Source organism: Pinus tabuliformis, chromosome 6, assembly GCF_031772625.1.
Source record: "Pinus tabuliformis cultivar Carrire ecotype Pingquan chromosome 6, CPIR1, whole genome shotgun sequence".
Taxonomy (NCBI): domain Eukaryota; kingdom Viridiplantae; phylum Streptophyta; class Pinopsida; order Pinales; family Pinaceae; genus Pinus; species Pinus tabuliformis.
Window position 1 is genome coordinate 2,097,010,458 of NC_142292.1, and position 27,887 is coordinate 2,097,038,344.

The 27,887-nt window shown below is 38.3% G+C and overlaps 1 protein-coding gene across 2 annotated transcripts in view; it reads left to right on the forward strand.

The window, feature by feature from the left end:
• Window positions 1-6,178: 6,178 nt before the first annotated feature.
• The window catches only part of LOC149267627 (telomere repeat-binding factor 1-like), a 182,773-nt gene continuing 161,064 nt past the window's right edge, over window positions 6,179-27,887 (forward strand). For both annotated transcript variants that reach the window (XM_089433752.1, XM_089433751.1), the window contains exons 1-2: window positions 6,179-6,326; window positions 6,476-6,665. In XM_089433752.1, coding sequence (XP_089289878.1) covers window positions 6,516-6,665 — 150 coding nt within the window. In that variant the 5' untranslated portion in view covers window positions 6,179-6,326; window positions 6,476-6,515. The remainder of the gene's footprint in view (window positions 6,327-6,475; window positions 6,666-27,887) is intronic.

Genomic DNA, 27,887 nt, shown 5'->3' on the forward strand with positions numbered 1-27,887 from the left:
AGCACTAATGATAGAGTCCCTGGGAAAGAGGGAGCTCTAGGAAGTTCCTATGAGCAAAGGAACCCGAGCAAGTTTCTAAGTAAAAAGAAACTTGGAACTTGTCTCTGATTAAGAGGGAGAGTCAAACATGACATTCTTGTCTTCAGTTTGAAAGAAAGAATGGAGGATTGTGTAATCATCTGGCATCCAACACTCTTTGAGGATGTGGTAGGGAATCCAAGACAAGAGTGGGCAAGAGGACCGACATTCTTGAGGGTTGGGAACCCAAGATGAGAATAGTCCTAGTAGGGAATACTCGGAGAACACCCACGTGGGTATGACCCTAAGAGAGACAATGATGATGCGTGTCTATCAGTCATTGGTCTCGCCAACATTGTGTGCTCTAATCTAAGTGAGAGATAGAGCTGTTAGTCAAGGCCTTGCTAAATGGAAACAATGTTGGTTGAAATGATGCTATAACAGATGGATTGCAAATCTGATTCTTCTTATGAGAAATTCTTCATATTGAGAATGACCAAGTACCATTATGAATACCTCCCTAGTTAAGAGGGAGTGTTGAAGAAAGTGTAACTAGGTTCGGTCTTCATAATGACATGATCGTTGTATTTGATGTAATAAAAGAGAATAAATTACTTTTTGTAATCTTGCTGCATGGGTCTCATGAGCAAGAAGTGTCACTAGATAAAAGACTTCTTCTTGATGTCTTTAGGATTTATTTTATATGTCAAAAAGTCATGTCATGTGTATAGAAACTCTTCATGAGTTTGTGTAAATGTATACAAGTCTTCAACAAGTGTAACAACCCTCCAAGACCAAGATCTATGCCTCAAAACAAGCCTTCCGAAGTCTGCAAGCAAAGTGATAAGGAAATACATCATGTCGGCTTCAATGAATACATAATATATATATATATATATATATATATATATATATATATCTATATCTATATATATATATATATATATATATATATATATATATATATATATATATATATATATATAAATGACACGTCGGTTCAACACAAGGTCATGTTGGCTCGCATATGCGACACAACCACCCCCGTTGGGGTACCCGCAAAAGGATGAGACAGAACTCGCTTAAAGAATGGGGCCGCAGTCATAAAGGGTAGCCACAATGATATAGAGGAAGCCACGGTCATAAAGGGTAGCCGCAATGATATAGAGGAAGCCGCAGTCATAAAGGGTAGCCGCAGTGATATAGAGGAAGCTGCAGTCATAAAGGGTAGCCGCAGTGATATAGAGGAAGCTGCAGTCATAAAGGGTAGCCACTGTGATATAGAGAGAGTTGTGATCAAGCATGAAGAGGAGCCGCAGTAGAGGGTAGCCACAATAAAGGTGAAGTCGCAGTCAAGGGAATCCCAACCAAGGTCATGTAGCCACAGTAAGGAGGATGAGGTCTATGGGTTCAACTGCCTCCTTGGATGGGTATAAGGAGCAACAGAACCTAGATCATCCTCCTTTCATACTTGTAATGTCCTCGGATGGATAGGAGCAAGCAACCTGTGATCTAAGCATACAAATGGAATATTCTCAACATAGTTTCAAGTTCTGGGCAAAATCATATTTCGGCATACTTGTAGATGCATGGATCTCGGATAGATAAAAGAAGACTATACAATATTAACATATGATCTCCATATATATGTATGTGTGTAGATCTGTGCTGAATGTTATAAAAAAATGCAGTATCGATCATCGTAATCACAAGGATCTAGAACGCTGTCACAACCTTAATGAATGTACATAATGAAAGATTCATTGTCTCGGTATGAAGAGGAATACAATGATCCCTACAGTCTCTATATGGTCTCTTGGCATACGATCTTAATATACATTGATGATCCAAGTATGTTGTAGCAACAATGAAGCCCTCAGTGCATTGATCAAGGGTGAGAATCAAGATCACAGTAACGATCTCAATGGAGGAGCCCAAATCACCTCTATGGCAATCTCAAGAAGCAATCATATAGTATCAATGATGACAACATCAATGAATATCGTAGTAAGGCAGAGATGCATGAAGGATGATGATCCCAATAGCAATGAAGAAGAGGATTGATGGCCTGGTCTTGGAGAGGCAGATTGTGTCAAGGGTCATGGTCTTGGTATTCGTCAATGGAATCTCTATAAGAAGAATTTACGCACACGTTTTCCTCTCCAAGAGGGAGAGGTTTTGGCCCTGGCAAAAAGCCTATCACTTGTGTTCTTGTCTCTTTTGTTTTGATAGCAGTTTGATGAAGCTAACTCACACATGTTAATAATGAAGTAACATCAAGCTAAGATAAAAATGCATAAACACTTCACAAATTGTTATCATGTATGAGAAGAATCAACCTAACTGTGCATGCCCTAGATTCTTTAACACACACAAGCTAAATTTGGACATAAATTTGAATGGAGATATTATCATAAAGTTCTCATAATTGAAACACCATATAAAATAACTATACAGGTGTTAATGTTGTGAACATATATTTAATAGTGAGTTGGCCTAGTAATGGGTCTACAAAGGCAATGAGTGTGAAAATGTATGTGTAGAGGGTAATATAATTAATATTCACATGAACTTATATTTTTGAAATAAAGATGTACATGGGTTAGTTGAGAGATGTTTCCCTGTTGTAAAATGAATTATGGTGTAACATATCATTATTATCAAATTGGGAGCTATTCTTTATGCCTACATTTGGTATTCATTGTGTTTATATAGGTCTATTATGTTATTTTAATTATTGGGTTAATAACAATTGGGATCATAACAAATAATTCTTGGTTTGGCATCTCCAAACAACACATTGTGCAATTTGAACCATGATTTTCACTGGGGGCATCCTTGTTCAATAAGATCTGAAGGGTAATAAATAAGATAGATCATATGATATCCAATCCATTTTTTCACACGAAAGGCACATGAATATTAGATATACCTTCCATACAAAATAATGCTTTTCTATAGTCATGGATCCCTAGTAAGAATAATAAGGCTTATTGGATGACATACTTAAAGATTCTGATGCCCAATTTTGGAGAGATGGTTGGAATTGAAAAGATGACACAAAAATGTGTTACAAGGCCACAATTTAGACCTATTTGAGTGTAAGTAACAAGTTATTGGTGGTACAAGATCACTCTGTAGAAAAATGGCTAAAATTGGTGACTATTGGAAAAGTGTCCATAACATTTTCTTAGAAACTCCAAATTTAGTGAGTCTATTCAATTTGCATAGTAGACAATTCAACTCGGTGGTAGACATTTCAAAGTCATTGGAACAAAAACCATGGAGATATTACATGTACAAGTTTGGTGTGCCGATCAATCCACAACTAGGCCTTATAAAAAGTATGTCAACTTAAATTTGACATAACTTTCAATCGGAAGGTTTGCTCGAGGCATTTCAAAAGAATATACTAGTAAAATTGTAGGCCAAAGTGGAGGAATTATTGGGAGTAGAGTAGAGTTGGAAGTCAGGGATTCTGATAAGACCCAAAATGATGAAGACAAGAACTAATAATGATACCATTATTTTCTAGAAATGAATATGGGATCTATCTTAGGGAGTGGTTGAATATCGTAAAGAAAGATAGAAGAGGATTATGTTTTTATGAACATCTTAAGGGAACCCTTGATTAGTGGAATAGTCTCATTAGAGATGGCATAATCTAATGGGAAGAATTTGAAATAGGCTTCTTATATAAATGGACATTCAAGATTTAAAAAATGGAAGAAAAACTATACACACACACACATATATTAAAGTAGTAGAAGCACTTCATAATATATAATTGGAGATATCCATGCTATAGAAGGATAAATAAAGAAAAGACAAAGAAATAGCAAGAAAGAAAAAAGAAAACTCTTGACTATGAAATCACGACCAAGCATTACTTAATGGGGTTAATATATTAAAAATAAGAAAAAAAACATTTCAGAATTCTGGCTTTTGTGATTCAAAATGATAAGATAATGACTTTTATAGATTAATCACAACGATGTTTTCGGGGTCAATGTTTCAAACCCTCAACTGTGGTTCAAAACATTGACCCCCAAAACATTGTTGTGATTAATCCAGAAGAGTCGTTATTTTAAAATAAACATTGTCAAATATAAAACAAATTGAAGATTTTAGGTGAAGAGACTACTAGAAGACTTAAAGAGGAAGTATGCAAGAATGTTAAAGAAGCCTTAAAAACAAAGGATATCAAATGGGAAATTATAAAATCGAAGAAGGATGAATAAGTTAATGGGTGACATTACCATCTAGGTCTAGAATGAGAATCATCAAAAGGTATTTGAAGATGCTAATATCTAGCAAGATTTAATAAAATTCAAATTGAAAAAAATGATTAAATCATTTGAAGACATTCTCTCCTAAGCGAACACAATTGATGATCAAGTATAGAGGCTACATCATGTCATTTTATCAAGAAAGAGTATTGATGATAAATGTGCGGAAAAAGTCAAACCATCAAATGTAGAACCTTATCGACACCTTTATTAGGAAAGTTGAAAATAAATATATAAATATTAACATCAACATCACCAAGGAAGAAGATGTTAGAACCACAGACACTTAGGGAATATTGCACCTAAGAACCATTGTGTAGTGAGATATTATTAAAGACAAACAACTGGCACAAATTGGAATAGCTACGACAATGCATGATTTAAAGGAAAAAATCACGCGAGAACAATCTATTAAGGATTGAAGTTAATAAGAATATAGTATCGATGAATGGATCATAAATAGTGGCTTTAAGAATGCTATAATCTAAGACAATATTACTATTTATATTCATCGCATGTGAAATGTGATACTACAAAGATATGCGAACAAAGCTCTATGTCAACATGGTAGTGGGCCTACGTGGGCAATCAATGAAAATATACATATATAGTCATTATTATACACATGAACTTATGATTTTGATTTATGGATGTACTTTTTATATAGGAAATACTCTCCCAATGTATAATGAGATATTGTGTAACTTAGAACTAATACTTTGCAAGTTGTGCTCCATGCCTACATTTGGTATACATTGTGTGTATACATGTTTATCATGCTATTTTAAGTATTAGATTCATAACAACTGTAATTCTGATCACTTGGGTTCTCTATTTAATTTTTTTAATTTTTTACTCATTGCATCGAGGGAAGAGAGGTGTTCTCTTCAACCTAGCATTTACCACACTTAGAAAGACAAGGTTGATTCTACAACCAATCTAGTACGAGGGAGTCATATGATATTTGTTAACATTGATGTGAAATGTGGAATAAATTGACCCAATAATATCTAAATAAGATTAAAAAAATAACAACAAACTATGGATGAGATGTGTAATGCTCATGCTATAAATAAAAATATAAACAAAATTAGAGGAGATCACGCATGGAGCCATGTAAACTGCAAAAGGACACAAATTAAATAATAAAATAACATGCAAAGGTGCTTTGGTCAATATAACTTACAATCAAAATGGTGAAAAAAACTTATGAAAGACATCATCACTATAAGATAACAACTTAATCACACAACTCACATAATTTTAATTCAAATTAAAACTCACCATTCACTTTAAAATTCATATATAAAAATTCATCTCACCTAAATTTTATTCAAATTAAAACTCACCATTCACTTTAAAATTCATATATACAAATTCATTAATCCCTTTATAGTTCACACATAAAATATTAAATATTAAAAATTATAATAAACTTTCACTAAAATACATAAAATAGACTTGGCTTCCTCACATCCCACCTCCACTTACCCTAAGTTCAACCCATAACCTTTTTCAAATTGCCTCATTAAAAACTAACCCATAAAATACACATAAAATTGCCTCATTAAGAACCAACCCATGATAATACACCATGATAATACACCTAATAGATAAATTCCATAAAGTTAAAACACAAGTAGTTAAATGACATATGGGATTTTGTTTCACATTATAAGTTGCCTTCACTTAGTTGAATAAATTTTGTTGTCACATGAGAAGTGGCCTTCTCTTTCTGGAATAGATTTTGTTTTCACATTTGCAGTAACCTTCTATCGACTCCATCAAAATATATATATATATATATATTTTGTACTTTTAATTATTATAATTATAATAATAATAATAATTATTATATATATATATATTAATTTTTTTTTGGTATATACACCAATAATAAACAATATATATAAACGCACAAATTGAAATACGAGCTTTGCGATCTATCCGAGCCGAAGACATACAGGCTTTCGTGGGCCATTGCCTAATCTTTACATCCGTACGGAAAACAGTCAGAAGGTTAAATTTAACTTTATATCTGTTGATTCATATTTCCTCTGCAATGCATTTATCTGTCGAAGCCAAAATGCTGAACCCACTACGTCATTTATTCTAAAACCCTGAACAATAAAAATTCTTGTTTAATTTGAAATAATAAGGATGTGCAGGTAGCGGGAGGGTTTGCATGGTTTCTTAGGGTTTGAATCGATGGGTGCACCGAAGCAGAAATGGACAAAGGAGGAAGAGGCGGCTCTTCGAGCGGGAATAGAAAAATACGGCCCCGGCAAATGGTCTGCAATACTCAAGGATCCCGCCCTAAGTTGCTACCTGGCATCGCGTTCTAACGTGGATCTCAAGGTATCCTGCTTCTGTTTTTCTTTTCATTTTAGAATTTTTGGAATTTGAATATTTGTTCGGTATGAGTGATGGAGAGAATTTTGTATAATGTACAATCATATGTTTTTTTGCTTTCTACCATGACAACTGGGTTGATGAAAGCAGGGTAGTGTCAAAATCCCCACCAGGTTCAAATCCTTTGTCCTCCACCCTACCCACAAGGGGCTGTTAATTAGGGATGTTGTCATGACGTTAAGTCAAGCCGCGTGGTACACGTCCTAAAATGGAAGCACCGACCTCTTCAAAGGTGGTTACTGTCCACGCTTTGTCATAGGAACCTTCCTGAAGTTTTATGTTTTCTTTTACTTTTAGAGCCCAGACCCAAATTCAAACTGTCTAAAGACATGATGCTGCATTAATTGGATTCTCGATTTGATTTTATTGAGAATTGCTGGCATTGTTTTTGTTTTTTAATTGTTATAAGCAAGAGCATTCAGTCATAACATCCATGAACAAAGCCAGTTAACAATTTTATATGCCACATGTGTTGGTAGTCGAAGTCTATAGAGCTTTTACATAGTATTGGATGTGATTTTTCTACCAGGGTTTGCCTTCTGGGATTTGAACTTCGGGTCCTCCTCCTCACAAGAAGTGCTTCAACTTCTGTGTCTCAAAGGACACAGAAAGGTAAAAAACAAACAAGTGGGAGCATCTGATGGCCTGGGATGACGGGTAACAAACAATTGGTAACATGCTTGCACTTCTACATCAGAGATACATATTCCCCTAGATGATGCTTACTCCATGGCTTGTTTGCCACAATTGCAATGATTATCTTCTCCTTTCATCTAGCCTCAGTGATGGGGGGAGGAAGCATATTGGCAACACTTAATTGGGTACGTCTAGGGATAGGCGACTTTGTTCTCAGGCCAGCATTATCCACGCTCCTTGTCATATCGGAGCACAAAAGAGACATTCAGTTTCCCATATCAGAGCATAAGATCTGATGTCAATGTGGTAGGAGCGGTCATGAAATATTGGACTGTTATAGAGTTTGATACAACTCTGATTGTCACAAAAGACCATGGCAGGCTCCAACATCAACTCCTTTATCTACTTGTGAAGCCAAATGGCTTCACAACTGGTAGCGTTGGTTCATGTGTGCTTTGCTTTTGTTGAACTTATTGCCATTGATGCTTGCTTCCTGCTAAACCACAATGTCACTCTTTAGCTCAAATTGAAGCAACAACATGAGGTCCTCTTCTTGTCCCCCACTTCCCTTGCCTAGTTAGACTCAACAAAGCCATCTTGTATCATCTCTCCGTCTCTTGCATATCTCAGACCATAATGTACAATACCCTTTGTTCAACAAAACAAGTTATTCCACATAGGATGAACACCTTAACCAAATCAAAGATCTTAACACTAGTGTTTTATGTGGTTAAAATCCTCTAGGAGGGAAATAGTACACGACCCAAGCCAACATGGCCACTTAAGGCAATATATTAATGCAAAAGAAAATATCTACATAAGAGAGTTTCTCACAATTGATCTTTAGCAAATGACCCTCCATGATTTGTAAATACAAACCATTGACCAATTAGGTGTCAAGCCATGGATCAATAGCTGTTAGCATCAAGGGGAATACTAGTTGTTGGATCGAACACATCGTGATCGTCTGATTACATAACCACAAATGCATACCATTGCATACTAAAAAACACATTTTTACCTAAAGATACATTAGACCAAGTTGATCTTACTTAAGTGTCTAAATATTTGAACATCTGCCCTTAAGAACAACTTGGGATAGGATTGAGGGATTTACAATGTGACACAATAGGAGAAGGAATGAGGCATGAGAGCCTATCCCCCCTTAATGGCAACTTTTTGAACTCCTAACACATATTGAAGTTGGGAAAACTTTGCTTTTGTAAGACACTTTGTGAAAATGTTTGCAACTTGATCATGTGTAGGGAAAAAAAACACTTCAAGAACATCGTCTTGAATGAGCTTTGTGTTGAAGTGCATTTGTAGCTCAATGTGTTTGCTACACTGATGTTGAATTGGATCTTTTGCGAGCTTGATGCACTCTAATTGTCGCACTAAAGGGTGGTCTGATGTTGTTGCTTAAATCGTAACTCTGAACAGATATGTCAAGCCATAAGGCTTATTGACTTGCATTTATTGCTGCTTGGTACCTTGCCTTTGTTTAAAAAAGAGCAATAGCTGCTTGTTTCTTACAATTCCAAGTGCTAGGTTTGGAATTAAGATTGAAAACATAACTTGTAGTAGACTTTTGATCATAAAGGTCGCTAGAGCAATCAAAATCAGTAAAACCAACCAACAAAGGAGTCCCTCTTGAATTGTAGTGTATCCCAAATTGAATTATAGCCTAAATATACTGAAGTATCCTTTTTGCTTCTTTCTCATGGCTTTCATGTGGAGTTTACATATACTGGGAAACAAGATCAATAGCAAAGGAGATATTAGGATAGGTATGAGTTAAATGTAAGAGGCTACTAAGTAATTGATTGTACAAAGATAATAACTTAGAAAGAATCAACTAGAGGAAGGCGATGGCGAGTGAGAGTGCTAGGGTTTCACATGCAGGCATCGGTGTGGAGTGGAGGTTAGGAACAGGCTCAGGGCCAGAGGGAATGAGGATCACAGGTATGTCGCGATTGAACCCTGGCAGTTTTTTCCCTCCAGATGGGCACATGCACTACTGTCTATGTTGGGCCGACGACAAATACTCTAGATAGCATAATACCGGATACAACTTGAGGCAGGTGTACAAGAGTCCGTGGCGGACACCCTGATAAGAGCCAATAATGTAAATGAGCTGTCGTTCCGAAGGAATAGTCCTGAGCAATGGGGGATGGCAGCGACAGAGTGGGCATTTGCGGATCTATCGCTCCATTACAGTTTGCTATTGCGCGACCACAACAGATCTAAAATGGCTGGAGTGTATGCGATCATAAACCCTCCTATTTGCCCAGACCCTCTGTATCATCGGCCTGCCGACAACGGATTGGTGGAAAGGGTTTCTATGCAAGCAAGCCTGCACACTGTTATAGATGGGGGTTTACTTTCTACGGCGCTGGGCCTGTTGGACATTGAGGTAACAGTGAAACTACTCTTGCCTCTGGATCAAGACACATACACGCGATTTCCATTGACTGAAACAAAGCACCTGGCGAATATGGCGATCATGGGGTTTTCTCCTGTCTTGCATCCACACATCGTTTTGAAAAACAGAGTACTTGGAGCAACACGACAATGCAAATTTGAGGCGGACACAGACACCCCACATATGGTAAACTTTCATCGATTTCAAGTCATTATTAAAACCCCTCCGGGGATGTCTTTTTTGCTTTGGGTTCTCGCAACTGATAATGTATTGCATCTGAAGCATCTCATCTCCCAACATATTGGATATCCTGCCGGATTTCAACTTTTGATATTTGGGGGCAGAGCACTACAGGACTCTAGACTCCTAAAGGACTACAACATTATATCAGTGTCTACCATAACACTCAACCTGAGGCTGCAAGGTGGAGCTGCGGCCTCTAGTAAAACAAAACATTCAGGAGGAGGAATTGGAAGCAGTACAACAAAAAACAACGAAACACAAAACAAGCACAAAATGGAGGACTTCCATTCAAGAATATCCTACAAGAAAAAGCACGCCTATAGCAACATCAAAGCAAGCTGGAAACTGAACCCAGTCCATATATTGTGGAACAACTAAATGACATTCCAGAATTAAACATAGATATACCAGAAACAGACATCCACTATAATACTTTTGAATCACAAGCCATAATCTGTTGATTCAACTGTTTTTGGCCAAAACCTACTGAGCTTTTCCATTGGATTTTCACAAACTGGACTGTACATTGTGAAATACACCTATGCTCAAAAGGGTTTTTCATTGTAAAATTCCATTCAGCTGAGGCAAGGGACATTATACTACAGGAAGGACCATGGTTCTGGGGATCCACGGGCCTCTTCATCACACCTTGGTTTCCAGATTTTGATGCTAATACTATGGTTGTTTCAAGGATGCTAGTTTGGGTTCGGCTGCATAATCTACCATTACATTTTTGGGATCAACAGGTCCTAGCTGGTATTGACAACTCCATTGGGCGATATATCAAAATGGACACACAAAGACTGGAGGAAAGAGTATATACTTTCGCTCGTATTTGTGTGGAAGTAGATCTCAGCAAAGGACTACCGGATCACATGCTGCTGAAACACCAACAACGGAGTTGGACACAGATACTGGACTATGAAAACACAACATTTAGATGCAGAATTTGTAGGCAAACAGGACATCTACAAAACACATGCCCGAAAGCCAAAAAAGAGACACGAAGTAAAAAGAAAATAGGGAAAAAACCAAAGGGTTGGCAATTTCCCCCTCACGACTATGATGAGGAGGAGGAAGTGGCTGTGGAAGACCCCATACCCAATGAGAATCACCAAGCAGACAAAGAACCAGAAGCACACGAGAAAACTCCACAAGATCCTATGGAATCACAGCCGGAAAAGATCCTTGAGGTAAAGGACTCCAGTGGAGCAAAACGACTACATACACCAGACAATTCAGATTCAGATAAGGACAATCCCCAGCCTGATGCGTTCAACTCACTTGAATTGTATCTTCGATGCCCACTCAAGGGGAGTGGAATAAGGTTGAAAAGAAGAAGGGGAGCAATACATGACTCTCCCCTTCATGTACATTAGTCTAGATATTTGTACATTAGTTTGTTTTCCATGAACCTCTGATCAACAGTCTTTTGATTGCCTGATATAATGCGTATCAACATCTGCAAATGTAATTTTGTTTTCATTAATAAAATTACGATTTTTCCATGGGAAAAAAAATTGATTGTACAAATTGGCATCCCTTTTGGGTGTGGTACAAGTCACAACAAGTTTAACTCCAAATTGGAAGGGAGAAGAGGTTGGTTTACAATCTTCCATGTGAAAGCGAAGAAGAAGGTTACATCTTAGTTTGGGAAAGAGAAATTCATCCCTTGGTTTGCAATACTTGGAGGTCATGGAAATAATGAAAATAGCATGAGTTTGTCATTTTAAATTTTGTTTTAAGGTTGGGTTCCATGGTCACTACTAATGAGCATAAGGTTATCAAGAGAAGGAACAAGTGCAATGAGATGGCTTCCTACTTTTATGGTGTAGACATAGGGGTCAAAATGTCATTTAGAATAGTTATTGTCAAGAAAAGCCATCCATCTTAGCATACCAAGCTCGAGGAGCTTGCTTAAGCTCATAGAGAGATTTCTTAAGGTGACAAACAAGGCCAAAGTCATTTTGAACATAGTCAGGAGGTTGTTCCATGTAGATTCCTTCTTGCAGATCCCCATGCAACAAGGAGGATTTAACATGCATTTTATGAACCTCCCATCTATGTGATGTAGCAAGGGCTAGAACAAGGCAAATGGAATTCATTTTGGATATAAGGGAAAAAGTTTCATTGTAGTCAAGTCCTTCAACTTGAGAGAATTCTTTGGAAACTAACTATGTCTTATGTCTTTCAATTGCAATTTATTGCATTCTATGCCTTTTGCAAATGTTTCCAGATCATGAGTTTTTGAAATTTGAGCCAAGGAGGCTAGATGGAGTTGTGAACATATATGATGTTGATTTGTAGGATCACTTGTTAGTTAAATAGTAAAATTGAAATATTAAACTCATAATTAAAAAATAAATTAAAAGGATGTATTCAGACTTTATACCTCCAGATATGACAAGAAAGGTCGTATCTTGGCAAACAAAAGCCTTGTTGGGTGAAACAAAGTGTGTTTCCAACTGAAAGCAACATTCTAGAGGCAATGGAACAATATTCTCATGCTAGAAATGCATAAAAATAGTAAAACCTAGAAATGCAACAATATAGTTTAAAGATTGCAAAAAAAAACTGGTGTGGGTCTTCAAATGGGTTTTGATGCTATGTTTGATAAAATAGGGTATTACACACAAGATGAAGATCTTAACAACTCACACAACTCCATCAAAGATCCAAACATCAATGTTTTACATGGTTAAAACCTTCTAGGAGGGAAATAGTCCATGGCCTTGGCCAATGTGGCCACTCAAGAAAATATATTAATGAAAAAGAAAAGTTTGTACATAAGAGAGTTTCTCACAATCGATCTTCAACAAATGACCCTTATGCTCTTTAAATAGAGACCATGGATCAATCAAGTTATGAGTCAATTGTCGTTAGTATTGAGGAGAATCTGAGCGGCCATATGACTTTATATTTAGAACATATCATGACCGTCGAAATACATACCTACAAATGCATGCTAAAGAAACTCACATTTACCTAAAGAGACATTACACTAGATCTTAATCATCTCGTAAGTGTCTAAATTTCCTAAAACTCTTAAAGTGTTGAAGTACGTGTTTTGTAGCCAAACAATGAATTTACCTTGGCTCACAATATATTGGATCAAAGTGTTCATTGTGAAACATATATTAGATATGGTATTAACAAGATGGATCAAAGATCCAATCAATTATCCAATCAATTATCTATACATTGAAGGATATACCAAATTTGAATCCAAGTCAACATGCAACTTCAGGTTTGGTATCGTTCTAGTGGCTAAATGTTTATAATCTCAAAACTCTTCAAATTGGTCTTTCAAATGGATTGATATTGCTAGGTAGTAGCAGTCTTGAACATTCACAAATATATATATCAGTGAACTAAGAAAAAATAACTAGGAAAGAGACAACTCCAAGGATTCATCCCAAATTGTTGTGAATTGTTGGAGAATACTCTCCTAAGGACCAAAACGCCAAACCACCAACATTTCATAAGACTCACAACTCCACCTCATTGTTTATTTTGTAATTTTAGCCTAAGGAACCACACAAAAATGACTTGTTATCCACACAAATTGGAGACTAACTTAAAATACAATTAACACGATGCTTTACATGCTTGAGACCCGCACAAAGGAGGTGACATCACCTTTCTTGGTGGAAGGATTTTTCTTTACGGTACAACATTCCATTAAGAATGCAATTAGGAAACCTCAACAAGGAATGATCCTCGTCCACCTTTGCTCCAGCATCTAACTCAAATAAGCGATATGACCTCTTCAAAAGTCAATAAGAGGCTTCTAGAGGTGGATGACTACTCCATTTAGGTTATTAAGTCTCCAAATAATGACTACAAGCTATCTTCACATCATCCAAATGACTTCAAGTGAGTGCCATGTCATATCTTCAAGGTAAAACATCACTTAAGCAACTTGCACATCATCCAAGTGAGCCCAAAATAACCCCACGATCATCATAATTGGCCACATGTGTTGGTTGACCCTAAATGATGATAAAAGTCATTTTAAAAAGTTCAAAATGATGAAAAGGCTCTAGCATCTTCCACGTGGAAGGTGTACATGTAAATAGTCCATCCTTGCCTCGAATGTTGAATGGTGTTAGAATAAGGAATTACTGAGGGGGGGGGGAGGGGTGAATCAGTAATTAGTGGCAATTTCTACTTTTAAATCTGGTTCCTAATTTTCTTTAATGTAGCAATCACTCATGTGAGAACTCACAACAAAGTACATAAACAACAATGAACATACACCAACAACATGAGCATCATACACATATGGACACAGAGATTTAACGTAGAAACCCAAAATGGAAAAACCACCAATCTGTTTGTTATTGTTTGTTTGTGGGTACCCACTCACAGGAGGTTCCAATCCCTTTCAAAGTAACAAGCCACAACTTGATAAGAGGCACCAACCTCTTATAAATGCAGGCCAAAACCTGCTTCAGTGAATTGTCCTACTTTTCATACAATTTTCAAACTGAGAGCAATGACTTACTTCTGTCATATAAAAACACAAAGAACCTGTTCTGTTGTCTCTTACAACTCCTTCCTCTCTGCTCTGCTTCTACACACTTAGTTGTCGTCCTCTCTGCAACTTCAGCTCTGATTCATTTTCTACTCTTCACTACTGCACTCACTACTGTGCAGGTACACTTTCTTTTTAACTGCTTTGCTGCACCTCACCTGCGCACACCACAACACATACAACTTTGCTCACTTCTCTGACTCAGTGTTTCCTGAGTTTTTGTTTTGCAACAACACAGTGAATGATGCAATTTGTCAACTCATTCATCTTGTAGTGTGGGTCTTTGTTCTTCATTAAAGACCCTGATTATGGGTACAATTTACTCAATCAACAGGCACAGGCATGGTCCCCATTTCTGCTTTGTAAGGCTCTCCAAATCTGATAGCACACTATCAAAGATTTTAATTACACAACATGGCTCTCCTTTCTCAATAAATGAATTGATGCATAAAAGCTATGATCAGGGATGGCTATCTTTAAATGAAGGTGATGTCGCATTAACTCTTTGAGCTTCGTGGTCCTTGTTACCTTGATTCTCAATTCGCTGCAGTCGCCATTAATTCCAATAGCAGGTTTTATTAGAGGTTTTTCAACTCTAGTGACCCTTCAGATTTGGCATAATTGCCAAATCTAGCGGCCATGCCAAAATAGTTGCCAACCCATTTACTGCAAGTGGTTTAATGCAAGACCCTCTTTAGTAGTTTTGGAGTTTGAGGGGGAGGGGCCTTGCTTCTAATCTGGACCGTCAATCACTTGATCGATTGTTTGGTCAAATTGCCCAATGCAAGACCCCTCTTGTCATTAACCTGTAGGAAGGCATGGGCTCCCTCATTTTCTTCGATGAGATGGTGGGGACACGTGGTGCATGATTTTCTCTTGAACATGAATGGTATTTAACTCCTGTCCTCCACCAGGTGTTCCAACCAATTAACGCTTGCCACATGTCTCTTCATATTAGGTCCCATTGATTCATCATACTGCCAACTCCTTGGTGCGCTTGCATTTGGATCTTTTGGGATCTGTCTGCCAGTCTTGCGTGTCCAAGTGGGACCATGCTGTTCCCCCTCCTGACCTTAACACTGGCCAGTCCTACTCTGTCACTTGTACATTAAGTGACACCTATATGCTCACTGGACCACTGGGCCCACGTGGCCAAAACGCTAAATTTAACCCTTAAGTTCAACCAACTTTGAACAGCCATAACATTTGATCTAGAAGGTCTTTTTTGGACTTCAACATACCATTGGAAGGTTATTTCCAAGCATAATCCAACTATGCCATTTCTAGGAACATCTAAAAAAATTTCCTGAGGCCAGAATGTCTTCAAAGTTTTGGGCTTCCAACCACCATAGTTATAAGATTTTATAGCTTCTTTTATTTATCCGGTTACTATGATGGTTCTCTATCAAAGACTGCAACAACCATAGGACTCCCCTTAAACTTTACACACCATGCATTTGCTCCCCCTGCACTTGACACACCATGCATCTGTCATCCTTGCCCATTTGACATCAATGCCAACATTATGCTCAACAAATGGAGTTAGAGAGCAAGGGTTCTGCCTAGTCTATGATGCCTAGGATAGCAAAGGGGCCCACAAATTTCCATTATTGCAGATTTATTTATTTCCTATGTATCGACTTAGGAAAAATTTATTTTTCCAATGTCACATTATAATTTGATCTTAGCCTTGTCCACAGGGTCTTGGATAGATAGTGATCGGGTGTGCTGTTAAAGCACTCCTAGATGTTAAGTCATTGGTTCAATTCCCCACTCTATTCAGGTGTTATTCTTGGACATGACCATGATGTAGCCTCACCGTTGCCGAACTTACAAAATGATAATTTGATCTTAGCCTTATGTTATAACGTATTCATTCTCAGCCTTTGGGAGTGCTAGGTGGGACCTAGGTCAAGTTATAAACGGGAGATAAGGCAGTTGGTGGATAAAGCGACTTAGTGCATCATAATTGTGTATGTTCTTCTCAATAGTTGCAGCCAGTATGTTTAGTGATTAGGGCACTCAGACCAGCGCAAAGAGGGCAAGGAAAAGACGCCAATCGACTCTTAGATTTTCTAGCCAGTTGTCACTTTCAGCCAGGCAGAGTGTATCAACACAAAAAGGTTTGCGTAGAGGGCTCTACGGAGCCGTATAAATTTCATACTGTGTGCAGGGAGAGAGGTTTGAGAGTGCAGGGCACAATCCAGTTTGGGTGCTGGGGGTTTATTCAGAGGTTGCCGAGTGAAAGGGAAGTTTCTCCCTCATCTTTTTAATTTTATGAATAAAGCAATTGTTGAAGAAGAAATAAAGAACACAGACATTGCAAGTTTTCCCCTATTGGGGTTTCCTAGGTATCTCTAGTGTCATTGTGTTTAATGTTGTCGTTGACTTCAGATTTTATTTTCTGCTGTGCATGCTAGTTAGAGTATTCAGTATGTTTGGTGAATGTATTTGAAGGTTTCAGTTTCAGTTTCTTTCATTGATGCAAATTCACTAAATTAGTTGTTGGGTATTAAAATCTGACATCGAAAAGTGTGACCAATACCTTGATATACGTGGGATGCCTTGAGAACTATGAGATTGTTTTGGGAAATGTGAAACTAGATAATCATTAGTAGAACCGCCTAAAAGTAGTAATGGCCAAAGTGTAGTACATACATAAGAGAGAGAGGGTCCATGTGAGGTAAAATAATTGTGCTAAACCATGGGTTTAACAACCCTTGAAAAGTGTAATTACCTTTACATAACAAATAAAATAAGTAGGGCTCCCTTAAATCATGTGTCTTAGTAGAGCCGCCTCAACATGCCCAAATATGTACCCAAGGCATAAATACCTATGTTGATGGGAGTTACCACCATCAAGGGATAGTCGACTAGAGCAATAAAACCAAGCACCTTGAGAACGGGGCTAAAAGGATTCGCCTTAACCATCCACTAGAGGGAATCTGGGCCATCATGATGGTCACGTTTAGTGAACAAATGTAAGTTATGTTGCAGAGAATATGAGGTGTAACAACCATGATAGGTGATGTTAACCTAAAATATTTACAGTTTTTCCAAAATTGAATCTTCTTATTTCATTTGATATTCTTTTCCAAACACTTGAGTTTCCTCTCATCCATTCTATTTGAATTTAGAAAGAGTTTTAGGTTTCTCCTATCCTCGTCTTGTAGATGAAGAGATTTGGATTTGTGCTGTTAGTGCTTATGCAGGCAAAGAGATTCATATTTGATTTTCATTTTCAATCACCATCACCATTTTAGTCAAAATGCATCCCATGAAAGCTATTGTGATTATTTCAATATGGTTCAGTGGTTTTATTTATTCAATAGGTATCATTGATGATTGGTTGCTGATTCCATATGGATTTTTTTTCTTTCTCCAACTAATGATTATGAGGGACATGGAGTTGTATTCTTTCTTCAATTAGTGTTACTCTTACTAAATTGCCTTGCTCCACCCTGAGCCCATGGCCTTCTAAATATGCATTTTTTTTTTTGGTTTTGAAGGTTGTTCTCTTTAACCAAACATCATCATTTAAGGGTATATTTGAAGAAAAGGGAATTATTAAAGGGCACATGTTTAAACAAAATGTTTTGTGTAGGGGAAGATACAAATCTAAAATGTCAATAACAATAGAAAGATAGGTAAAAATTAAACCAAATACCCATATACAATCTTTTATTCAAAGTTTTTGCCATTCAACTTCAAATGTTAGGGAAACTAGTTCTAACAGACCTTGATACACTTGCATTATTTGCTTTCGAGTTTTAGGTTACACTCTCTTTGTACATCTCTCTCTCACACTCGTTATTTGCTTCTAGGGTTTAGTCATCAAGTTATCTCTTGGCATAGATTAGTACTTTACATTTATATTTTACACCTTGCTTTAGGTAAGAGATGCCCTTGTGCTACCACATTCTAAAGGCACCATTGTGCTTAATAGTCCCATTAACATACTTTTGTGGTTTGTTTTGGACATCAATAAATTATATTATCTAAATCCACATTTACACAAATCCCATCATATTGTACAAGTTTTTTGGTCTTGGGTCACTTAGGCCTTAGATAGATCTCTCCAAGAGAATTTTAGATTATTTTGAATGTTGATTCCTACTAGAGTTTAAGAGGTAGTTTTTGAATTCATACATAGATAGGGACCATGTTGGTGATAAGTGATGGCCACATTTCCCAAATGGTCTTATTCTGCATATGAACCTTGCTCTCTTTTCAGCAATACAATATCTATCATTACTATTTGAGAAAATAATTATGAAATATCCTTCATCCAAGATTTATAGGTTATTTATTCCTTGCAAATTCTAACTATTACAAATCCAATTTGTGGTCATATGGCATAAACTTGGATATCAATGGAAAATGCATGCAAGTAGTGGACTTGTAAGGTCTTTGCCAATGGTTTTATATTAAATGGCTTGTCTTTTGCTATATCTCCTCCCTTGTGGAAGAGGGCTCACTTCTTGATCTTCTTGAGAAAGGACCCTTGTTCCCCAATTAACCACATTTTGGAAGGGGGTCCTCCACTCCCCCTAACATTGTCTTCTACAATAGTATCCATTTCAAAGAATTCACTCTATATCTTTAAGATATAAAGCATCAATTTTTTTTAAATCCCACCCCCCCTTAAGTAGTAGATAACATGTCAATCGGATCTAGCCCTAGTGGTTGAGAGGAGTGTTATTCTCCCCACCCAGGATCAATTCATTGCAAGTGACATGTTGAGCACTTAATGAATATATTGTTGTGTTGGCCTTGAGCCTTGATGAATTTGGCTTACCTTGGGTACCATCTTTGGAATGAGGGGAAGTGCCTAGTGGGTTTCCCTTGGATATGTATTTTATGGAAAAAAGGGTAGGAGTTAACACCATGACATTAGAGGGAGGTTTTTATGGGCGCTTGAGTAGTCCCCTGTCAAATTTCTCGAGGCGCCTTGACAAACAATGGCCTAACTTATAAATTAGAGGGGCATTTATGGTGATATTGACTTTAGAGCTCCTTTACTAGAACTACACATATTACAACCTACTTTCACTTGGTCTACCATTAGGGTAAAGTGCCATGCAAATACCACTTAATTAGAGAACATACCCTGCCTCACTTAGGGACAATTTAGATGAACACATCATACTTTCAGGTCGATTCGAGTGATCAGAGCAACAAGCGATGAGCTGTGTTCATTGTATTTCAGATAGTAGAATAATGAAGCCTCGGGTCTCCCCTCGACCCCCCACTTTGGGAAGCCAACCAGTACCCTTGAGATCATTGCAGAGGTGCCAAACAACACATTAGTTCACTCACACCTAGAGCGCCAGAGGATTTAGTACCAGACGACTGCCAAACAGGTCCCTCCTGGATGGGTTTCTCCTCAGCCTTAGTGGAGCAACTAGACTTAGCCAAAGTTCTTTCCTTTGGCCTTGGATGTTAGGAGTATCCCTTGCTTCTACACCCCCTTGGATCACGCAGCCAGACCCCTTGTTGGATCCAGGGGACGTCGATAGTGATCCAATGCCATTGTCGCTCCCCTCATCGTCGGCTATCAGACTTGGGCATTCTTGATATTGTTGACCTCTAACCTTGGACTGATTCACTCAGCCTTCTACACGACCTGATTGCATACATGTTTATGAGGCTGTCCTATTAATGTATCCTTCTTTTTTACTTCAGTTTCTTCTAGATTTAGTTTTGACATTTTCTAGGAGTTGTATTTGCATTGCCACATTGTACTCATACTGGTTGCATCCTTCAGTCTCATTGACCTATTTATGGTCATTCATTGGACTTTAGTAAAATTATGTTATCTTATATCTACATATCGCTGTTTTTTGACTTGCACTGCAAGGGCACTAGATCATGTTTGTTGAGGGACTCGTAAGAGGATCATATTCACTTGGGAGTGTCATTACTATAGAATACTTTCCCAAAGATGTATTATTTCATGGAATCAAAACAAGCAAAAATCAATGACATAGTTGAGCCACTTCAGATAAACCAAAAATACAAATATCTGGGGTTGGAATTTAATGAAAATTGAGTAGGGACATTTGCATAAGAGGCTCTAAGGAGGTTGGGAAGCAGTCTTCCTACTTCAGCATAAACGCAAAGTAGCAGAGATTTGGAATTAGTTCACTCTGCCCCACCTTTTCTAGGGACTCATTGCTCTATTGCTACTATATGGATGTGAGGTACGGGGGTGAACAACACCTTGAAATAGGTAGAATCAAGTGGAAAGGCCCAAGGGTGCACAACACTTAATAGGTTTCTCAAGGATATAAACCAACATCCTGCATAATACACTATTGGTTGAAACAAGCTTATTCCCCATAGAGACAAAGGCAAGAAGAAAGCTGATTTTATAGAGGCAAAGACTAACATTCTTTAAGAAGGGTAGGATTCCCATCAAAACTGGTTGGGAAGCATTGAAGAGGAGGAATAAACATGGATCTACAATGTAAGAAATGCTTTAGAGATTGTGGTATAATGCAGGAGGGTTGTGCAACTGATAGTAACAAGTTACAAATACATTTACAAGAGCACTACAATAAGAGTTGATGAAGGAGACACACTAGGAGAAAGCAACACTATCATATAGACAAATTTAAACAAAACTGAAAAAATTTGCGCCTAAGATTACATTAAGCTCAACATTCCATAGTGAGAAAAACAAATTGTAGTTCAATAAAGAACCAACTTTCATAGACTAAGATGCAAAATACGAAGGTGGGAACAACCCAAGGATGATTAGAAAAAAAGGACATGCTGTGTTGTGAGGCTTGAGTCCACATCCAGAAGAGAACAATTTTGCAAATTGACAATTGAGAGACAACATTCCAGGCCAACCAAGTGGAAGGCACAGGAAAGCAGGCTACAAGAATGATGAGTGTAAGGACAAACTTTGGAAAATTACTACAAAAAGGTAGATGATTCTCAACATGGAAAGAAGGCCGATTCCAGATGAGTATTACAAAGCTTCTTTGATACTGTGGCTCTTGCCTTATCTTGTTCTTTTTCTTCTTGTGCTTATATTTGACAAAATTGTTGCTTTGAATATAAGCACCTTTATTCCCATAGCTCAATTGACCTTGTGGAAGATATAATAAAATCTATTTATCTATTAATCTTTGTATACCATCATTGGTTCCTTGACAGTGGATGTTAAGACTCAAGAGTGATTCCTCTTCTTCTCCAGTCTTTTCTATGACCACAAACAAACACTTTTTTGATGCTGACTAGGATTACTTCCCTGGTCTCTTTAAGTGGAGGCCACTTAATAAAAGACAACATTTGATGAAGAAAGCTGATTTTACAAGTGGAAAGAGTGGTGACCATGGACAACAAAAGAATTTTCGTCAAAATCAACGAGGAAGAGATGAAGTGGATGAAGGACACATGGAATCTACAAGTATCAAATAGTTTAGAGATATGAGCATAGTGGGGGAGAGTTGCCCAAAATAAGGTTAAGGAGTTGAAAATGCACTCGCATGAGTGCTACAACAAGGGTAAATGGAGGAGACACATCAAGAGGAACCAACATATTATGTAGACAACTTACAATACGGACACCAGACCAGACCTTATACTAGCAGACAATACGGTCACCAGATGATATCTTCTAAACTGCAACAATGGATCCTTCCTGTACAACACTCATTTATGCTCTTTACTCGACTCTTCTTCTAGACAGACATCTATATTGAGATTTCTCCATTCAGCCTCAGATGCTAGGAGAGAGAGCTCCAATGGACAATGATAACCACTTACCACTTGTTCCATAGATTATAGAGCTGTTTATCGTGTACTATTTTCTCTTGGACCACTTCTTCCTTATTAGGAGTTGGTCTTCTAGGTTTTAGGTTAGACTGCTACTTTACTTCATGTTTCTTGCTTTTATAGAGGAGCCACTTCAGTGCTCCCACGTTGTGTTTACATTGTTGTATCTAAAATAGTTCCATTGACCTACTTCAGTGGTCATTTGTGGGACATTAATACATTTATCTCATCTTATATTATCTACTTTTATTTGGTAAAATTGTTTCATTGAATACAAGTACTTTTAGCCCCATGGAACAGTCGGCCTTATGTATGATTTAAAAAATTTGTTTGTCTATCTCTACTTTTATTGGTTTCTAGACCTTGGATGTTAGGAGTGCTGTTCTTTTTCAGTATGTTCCTTGACTGGAAACATGGGCATTTTGATGCCATCTAGGATTAATTCTTTACTAGGCCAGTCGCCAAGGACATTATTCAGTTAAGTCTTGTTGACATCCATGCTATTGATTTAGATGATGATCGGGGCTAGCTCTCCCCTTCTGTATGTTGCTGCGCTTTATCCTTAGGACTATGTCTTTTTATTGGATCTTATTCACTTTTGAGGGAACTTTTCTTGGTTTAACCCATTCTTTTGTTGTATGTCATTTCATGTTGGTTAATTGTACTATTTTTTGTCACCTTTTAGGGGATGCTTCATCCATCATCCTATTTGGCTATAATGCTTGTTGTACTGCTAGTGCCTTTGACATCTTTTGTTTGTTTATGGGCATGGATATAAATTTCATTTTATGGTTGTGTGTCTTGTATGATGTTCTTTGTGAGTGTTAAGATGACTTGTAGTTTGAGAGAAATGTGGGCTTGGTAGAAATGCAGATGCCCTTGTGGGTTTGCAAGATCATAAGAAACACGGGCTTGAGAGACATGCTTAATTTTCCATTATGGGCTTGCATGCTAACATCTTAAGATCCAACAACCTCAAGAAACATCTCATGACTTTGAGAGCAATTGCTGCTCCCCATGCAATTGCAAGAAAATGGAATGCTTCAAAGAATCATGATGAGCATTAGAAGCACAGGCTTTCTAGCCCTAGTTGCCATCACGAGATATGTATAGTTTGTTGCTACTAGCAGTGGTATGTGCGTAACTTGTAGAAAAGGTTTGAGGGAGGATTTGGGTAATTCCTGTTGTTGCTGCCATACCTTTATGTAATTTCAATTCCACTCTCAAACTCCTTATTTGTAATGGACACCTTGGAGAAGCCAACCTCCAAACTTAGTTATCACATATTTATCTTGACTTTCCAACCCAAAGATACATCTATCTTGATCTTTTCTTTCCTATATTTGATTGTATTATTGTCCCTATGTTTTGTCTTTGATTGTTAGATTTGTTGAGATTTCCTTTGATGGACATGCACTTATTCGAACTAGCTTGATGTGGATATGCTAGAAGACAACATTTGAGCCTTAAAACATAATTAAGCTGGTCATGTGTGACGTTATTGTAAATTGAAGTATTATGAACAATGTTGGTCCAAAGGGCAAGTTGCAATGTCGTAAAAGAAATCAACATGTGATGAAGTGCAGAGGTTAGCAAGGTCATGATAAGCTTTAATGGTTGAGTTAGTTTTGTAAGTTGTAACTGCAGACATTGGTCAGGTACATTAGTGCAGACACTTCATCCTTTTAGAGTTTATTCATCTTCAATAAGTTATTCTATAAATATTTAATATAGATATTGATTATGTGGGTGTTAGTATATATACTGATGTAATGTCCCCTATGGATTAATTGCCCAAGGGACGAAGTAGCCTATCAATCCCCATAGGCTATAGTCTTTGATAAAAGGGAAAATCTCAAATGCCCAATGGCCAACACGGGGTAAGTTTTGGGGCAGCTGGGGTAAAAAGCCCAAAGTTGGGGGTTGCCACAAACCCCTCTCAACTAGTTAAGAAGGAGAAACACCCACAAGAAAGTATAAATACAAGAGAGTAAAATCATTTTGATCATCATTGAATTGGATAGATTGGTCTCTGTTTCTCTTTGAGCCTGAGTCTCTGAGGGTTATAAGACCCTGTTATCATCCTTGACTACTTTCGGTGGAGGTGATCCCACCCTACGTAGTCACCCTTCTTTTTCTGGCACAGGTTATGGGACAAGTTCTGATCTGAAGAATCCTGCAAATTTTGGAATCTATCTATCTGGAAGATATTGAAGTTTGGTGGCAAATCAAGGGCAAGAACTCAAACTTGTGGAACTGTTCGGGACTATTCTATGGTGCTTTTTCTGTGCATTCTCCTCTGTCATAGACCGGTTTTTTGTGGCAGAATTGCGGGGATCTTCTTTGGTGGGTAGTCTGAGGTACTTTGGCCTCCTGAGGCAGAACTCGGTGTTGAAATTTGGTACCGGAGGACAGGTGGTTCCCTTAGGCTTTGATCTTTGGCCTAGGGAAAAATGTCCAAAAGAATTTAATTTTTCTCCTAAAGTGACTATAATTTTATAAAGTTAAATTTAATTTAAAAGTGACTTTAAGTGATAAAGTTACTAAGTCTAATTTTAAAGTGACTTTTATAAAGTCAATGAAAAATTAGAAAGGAAAAGTGACTTTGGAAATAAATGACTAAGTGGGTCTTTATTAAAGTGGGGTGAATTAAAAAATAAAAAGTGAGATTTAAATGAGCATTTAATCTCAGCCATTGATCTAAATCTATTTCAGCCATTGGGTTTAGAGATCACCCAAAAGTCACTTGGAGTTATATTAAGGGAGGAAAATGAGGAAAAGATCACATTCGATTCAATTCTTTCATGAGCAGATTGAGAGAAGGAGAGCAAGAGAGCAAGGGAGATTTCTGGGCGGTGTATCAGTGGCGGTGTAACAGCAGCGGAGTATCAGCAGTGGTGTATCAGCAGCGGAGTATCAGCGGCGGTGTAACAGCAGCGGAGTATCAACAGTGGTGTATCAGCAGCGGTGTAACAGCAGCGTAGTATCAGCAGCGGTGTAACAGCAGCGGAGTATCAGCAGCGGTGTAATAGCAGCGGTGTAACAGCAGCGGAGTATCAGCAAGGTTGAGATAAGTTGTAAAAGTCTGTTTGCTGATTTTTTGCTGAACATTTCTCTTACTGTAAAAAGGCATTTTCCAGAAATAAAGAAGAGCTCTCAAACTGGTTTTCCCCAAGAGTTGTAGGGGGTTTTTCCAGGGTCACATTGACTAAAAATCTCAGTGTTTAAATGTGTTTTAATGGCTGTTTATTACTGCTGATTTTTATTTCTGCAATTTCCAGCATTCTGTAAAATTTCCAGAATTTGTGTTTTCAACAAATTTATTTTTTTCAGCTTGTTAAATGTATGATTATGGGAAAGGGCATTTAACTATATGGGAGAAATAAGGAGAAACTGAAAACCGGGGTGGGAAATGAGAAATTTCTACATGGTATCAGAGCTTGAGTGCTGAAGGGCAGTTTGGGACAGCAAAAGGAAAAATTATAGTTGCTGATTTTTCACTCAGAAAATTCCAGCAAGCTGATTTTTTCATAAACAACAGTTTTATCTTTACTACAACAATGATATTTTTCAGTTTTAGGACAGCAGGATGTCATTGGGATTGAGGGTGGAGGATAGGCTGGATGGGCATATAAATTACAGTGTTTGGAAGGAGAGAATGCAGAATATCTTTGAGGAGGCAGAAGTCTGGGATATCATGGTGCATACCACACAGAACCCTGTTGTTGTGCCTACTGATGCTACTCAGTTGACAGCTTATAATAAAAAGAACAACAAGGGTAAGAGGATGATTCTAGACGGAATCAAAGACCATTGCATTCCTCATGTGAGAGGAAAGAGCAATGCCCATGAGATGTAGACAACATTGTCCAATCTCTACTAGAGTACCAATGAGAACCGGAAGATGGTCTTGAAGGAGAAGCTGAAGAACATTAAGATGGGTAATGATAGTGCAGCTGGATATCTCACAAAGATTACTAATGTGAGAGATGAGTTGGCAACGATTGGAGAGGCCATTCCACCCACTGAGTTGGTGCGGATTGCAGTGAATGGCCTCCCCCGTTCATGGTTGAACTTTGCTGATGGGGTTTGCACACGTGAGACCCTTCCCACATGGGAGAGGTTTTGGGATGATTGCATTCAGACAGAGATCAGGAAAGGTCAGCTTGGGGCAGCCAAGCCAGTTGAGCAGGATGAGGATGTAGCACTGGTGGCAGGAGGCAAGAAAGGCAAAGGGAAGAAGCAGGCTTCCACAAGCAGTGGTGGGAGCAAAGGCAAAGGTAAAGGTAAACAGGGGAACACACAGAAGGACTATTCCAAGGTGAAGTGTTGGAATTGTCAAAAGATGGGACACTATGCAGTTGTGTGTCCGGAGAAGAAGAAAAAGAAGGGGAAGAACCAGGACGTGGCAGCTTCAGCAGAGATTGAGGACTTTGCTAGTCATTTTGACCGAGAGTTTGCGTTCACTACGTGTGAGTCCTCTAGTGCAGGATCACTTGCCACACAGGTTCAGAGGGAGCATGCTTTTCCCTCGATTAGCGGAGCATCTTCAGGTATCTGGTATGTGGACAGTGGGGCTTCACGTCATATGACATGAGTCCTGAGTACTTCTCAGAGCTTTCAGAGAGTGGCACTGATATTGAGGTAGTACTCGGTGATGATAGAGTTGTTAGAGCAGTCGGGGTGGGGACAGTGACATTTCTGAGGGAGTCCAAACCTCCCTTGAAGGTGTCAGAGGTTCGTTATGTGCCAGGGATGAGGAAGAACCTCATATCCGTCTCAGCTTTGGAGGACAGAGGATATGAGGTACTGTTCAGGGGAGGACAGGTGTTGATGTATCCCAGGGGCACTCCAGCTGATTCAGCTAGAGTGATAGGTGTACGCCATGCAAAGGTGTACAAGTTTGCATTCCAGCCCCTTTTGGCATTGAGTAGTAGTACCGACAGCAGAGCTAGCAGTTCTGAGCTGTGTGAGATTTGGCACCGCAGGATGGGACATATGTATCATGGAGCCTTGAGGACATTGCGGGAGATCACTACAGGTGTGCCAGATTTCAGTACTGATCACTTTGATACTTGCAGAAGTTGTGCGATGGGCAAGTTTGCCAAATCCCCTTTTCCCAGCAGTGACAGCAGAGCGATGGGGATACTTGATTTGATTCATTCCGATGTGAGCGGTCGGATGTCTCATGTTTCCTTGAGTGGATATGAGTACTATGTTTTATTCATCGATGATCACTCCAGGAGGACCTGGATTTATTTTTTGAAGACCAAGAGTGAGGTCTTCAAGCGGTTTCAGGAGTTCAGAGCTCTTGTGGAGACACAGACAGGTCGAAAGATCAAGTCCCTGAGGTCGGACAATGGAGGAGAGTACACCCTTGGAGAGTTTGTTGACTATTGTGCGGAGGCAGGAATTAGGAGGGAGTTCACTGTTCCTTACAACCCCCAGCAGAACGGGGTTGCAGAGAGGAAGAACAGATCCATCATAGGGGCTGCCAAAGCCATGTTACATGATCAGGGGTTGCCATTGTTCTTGTGGGCAG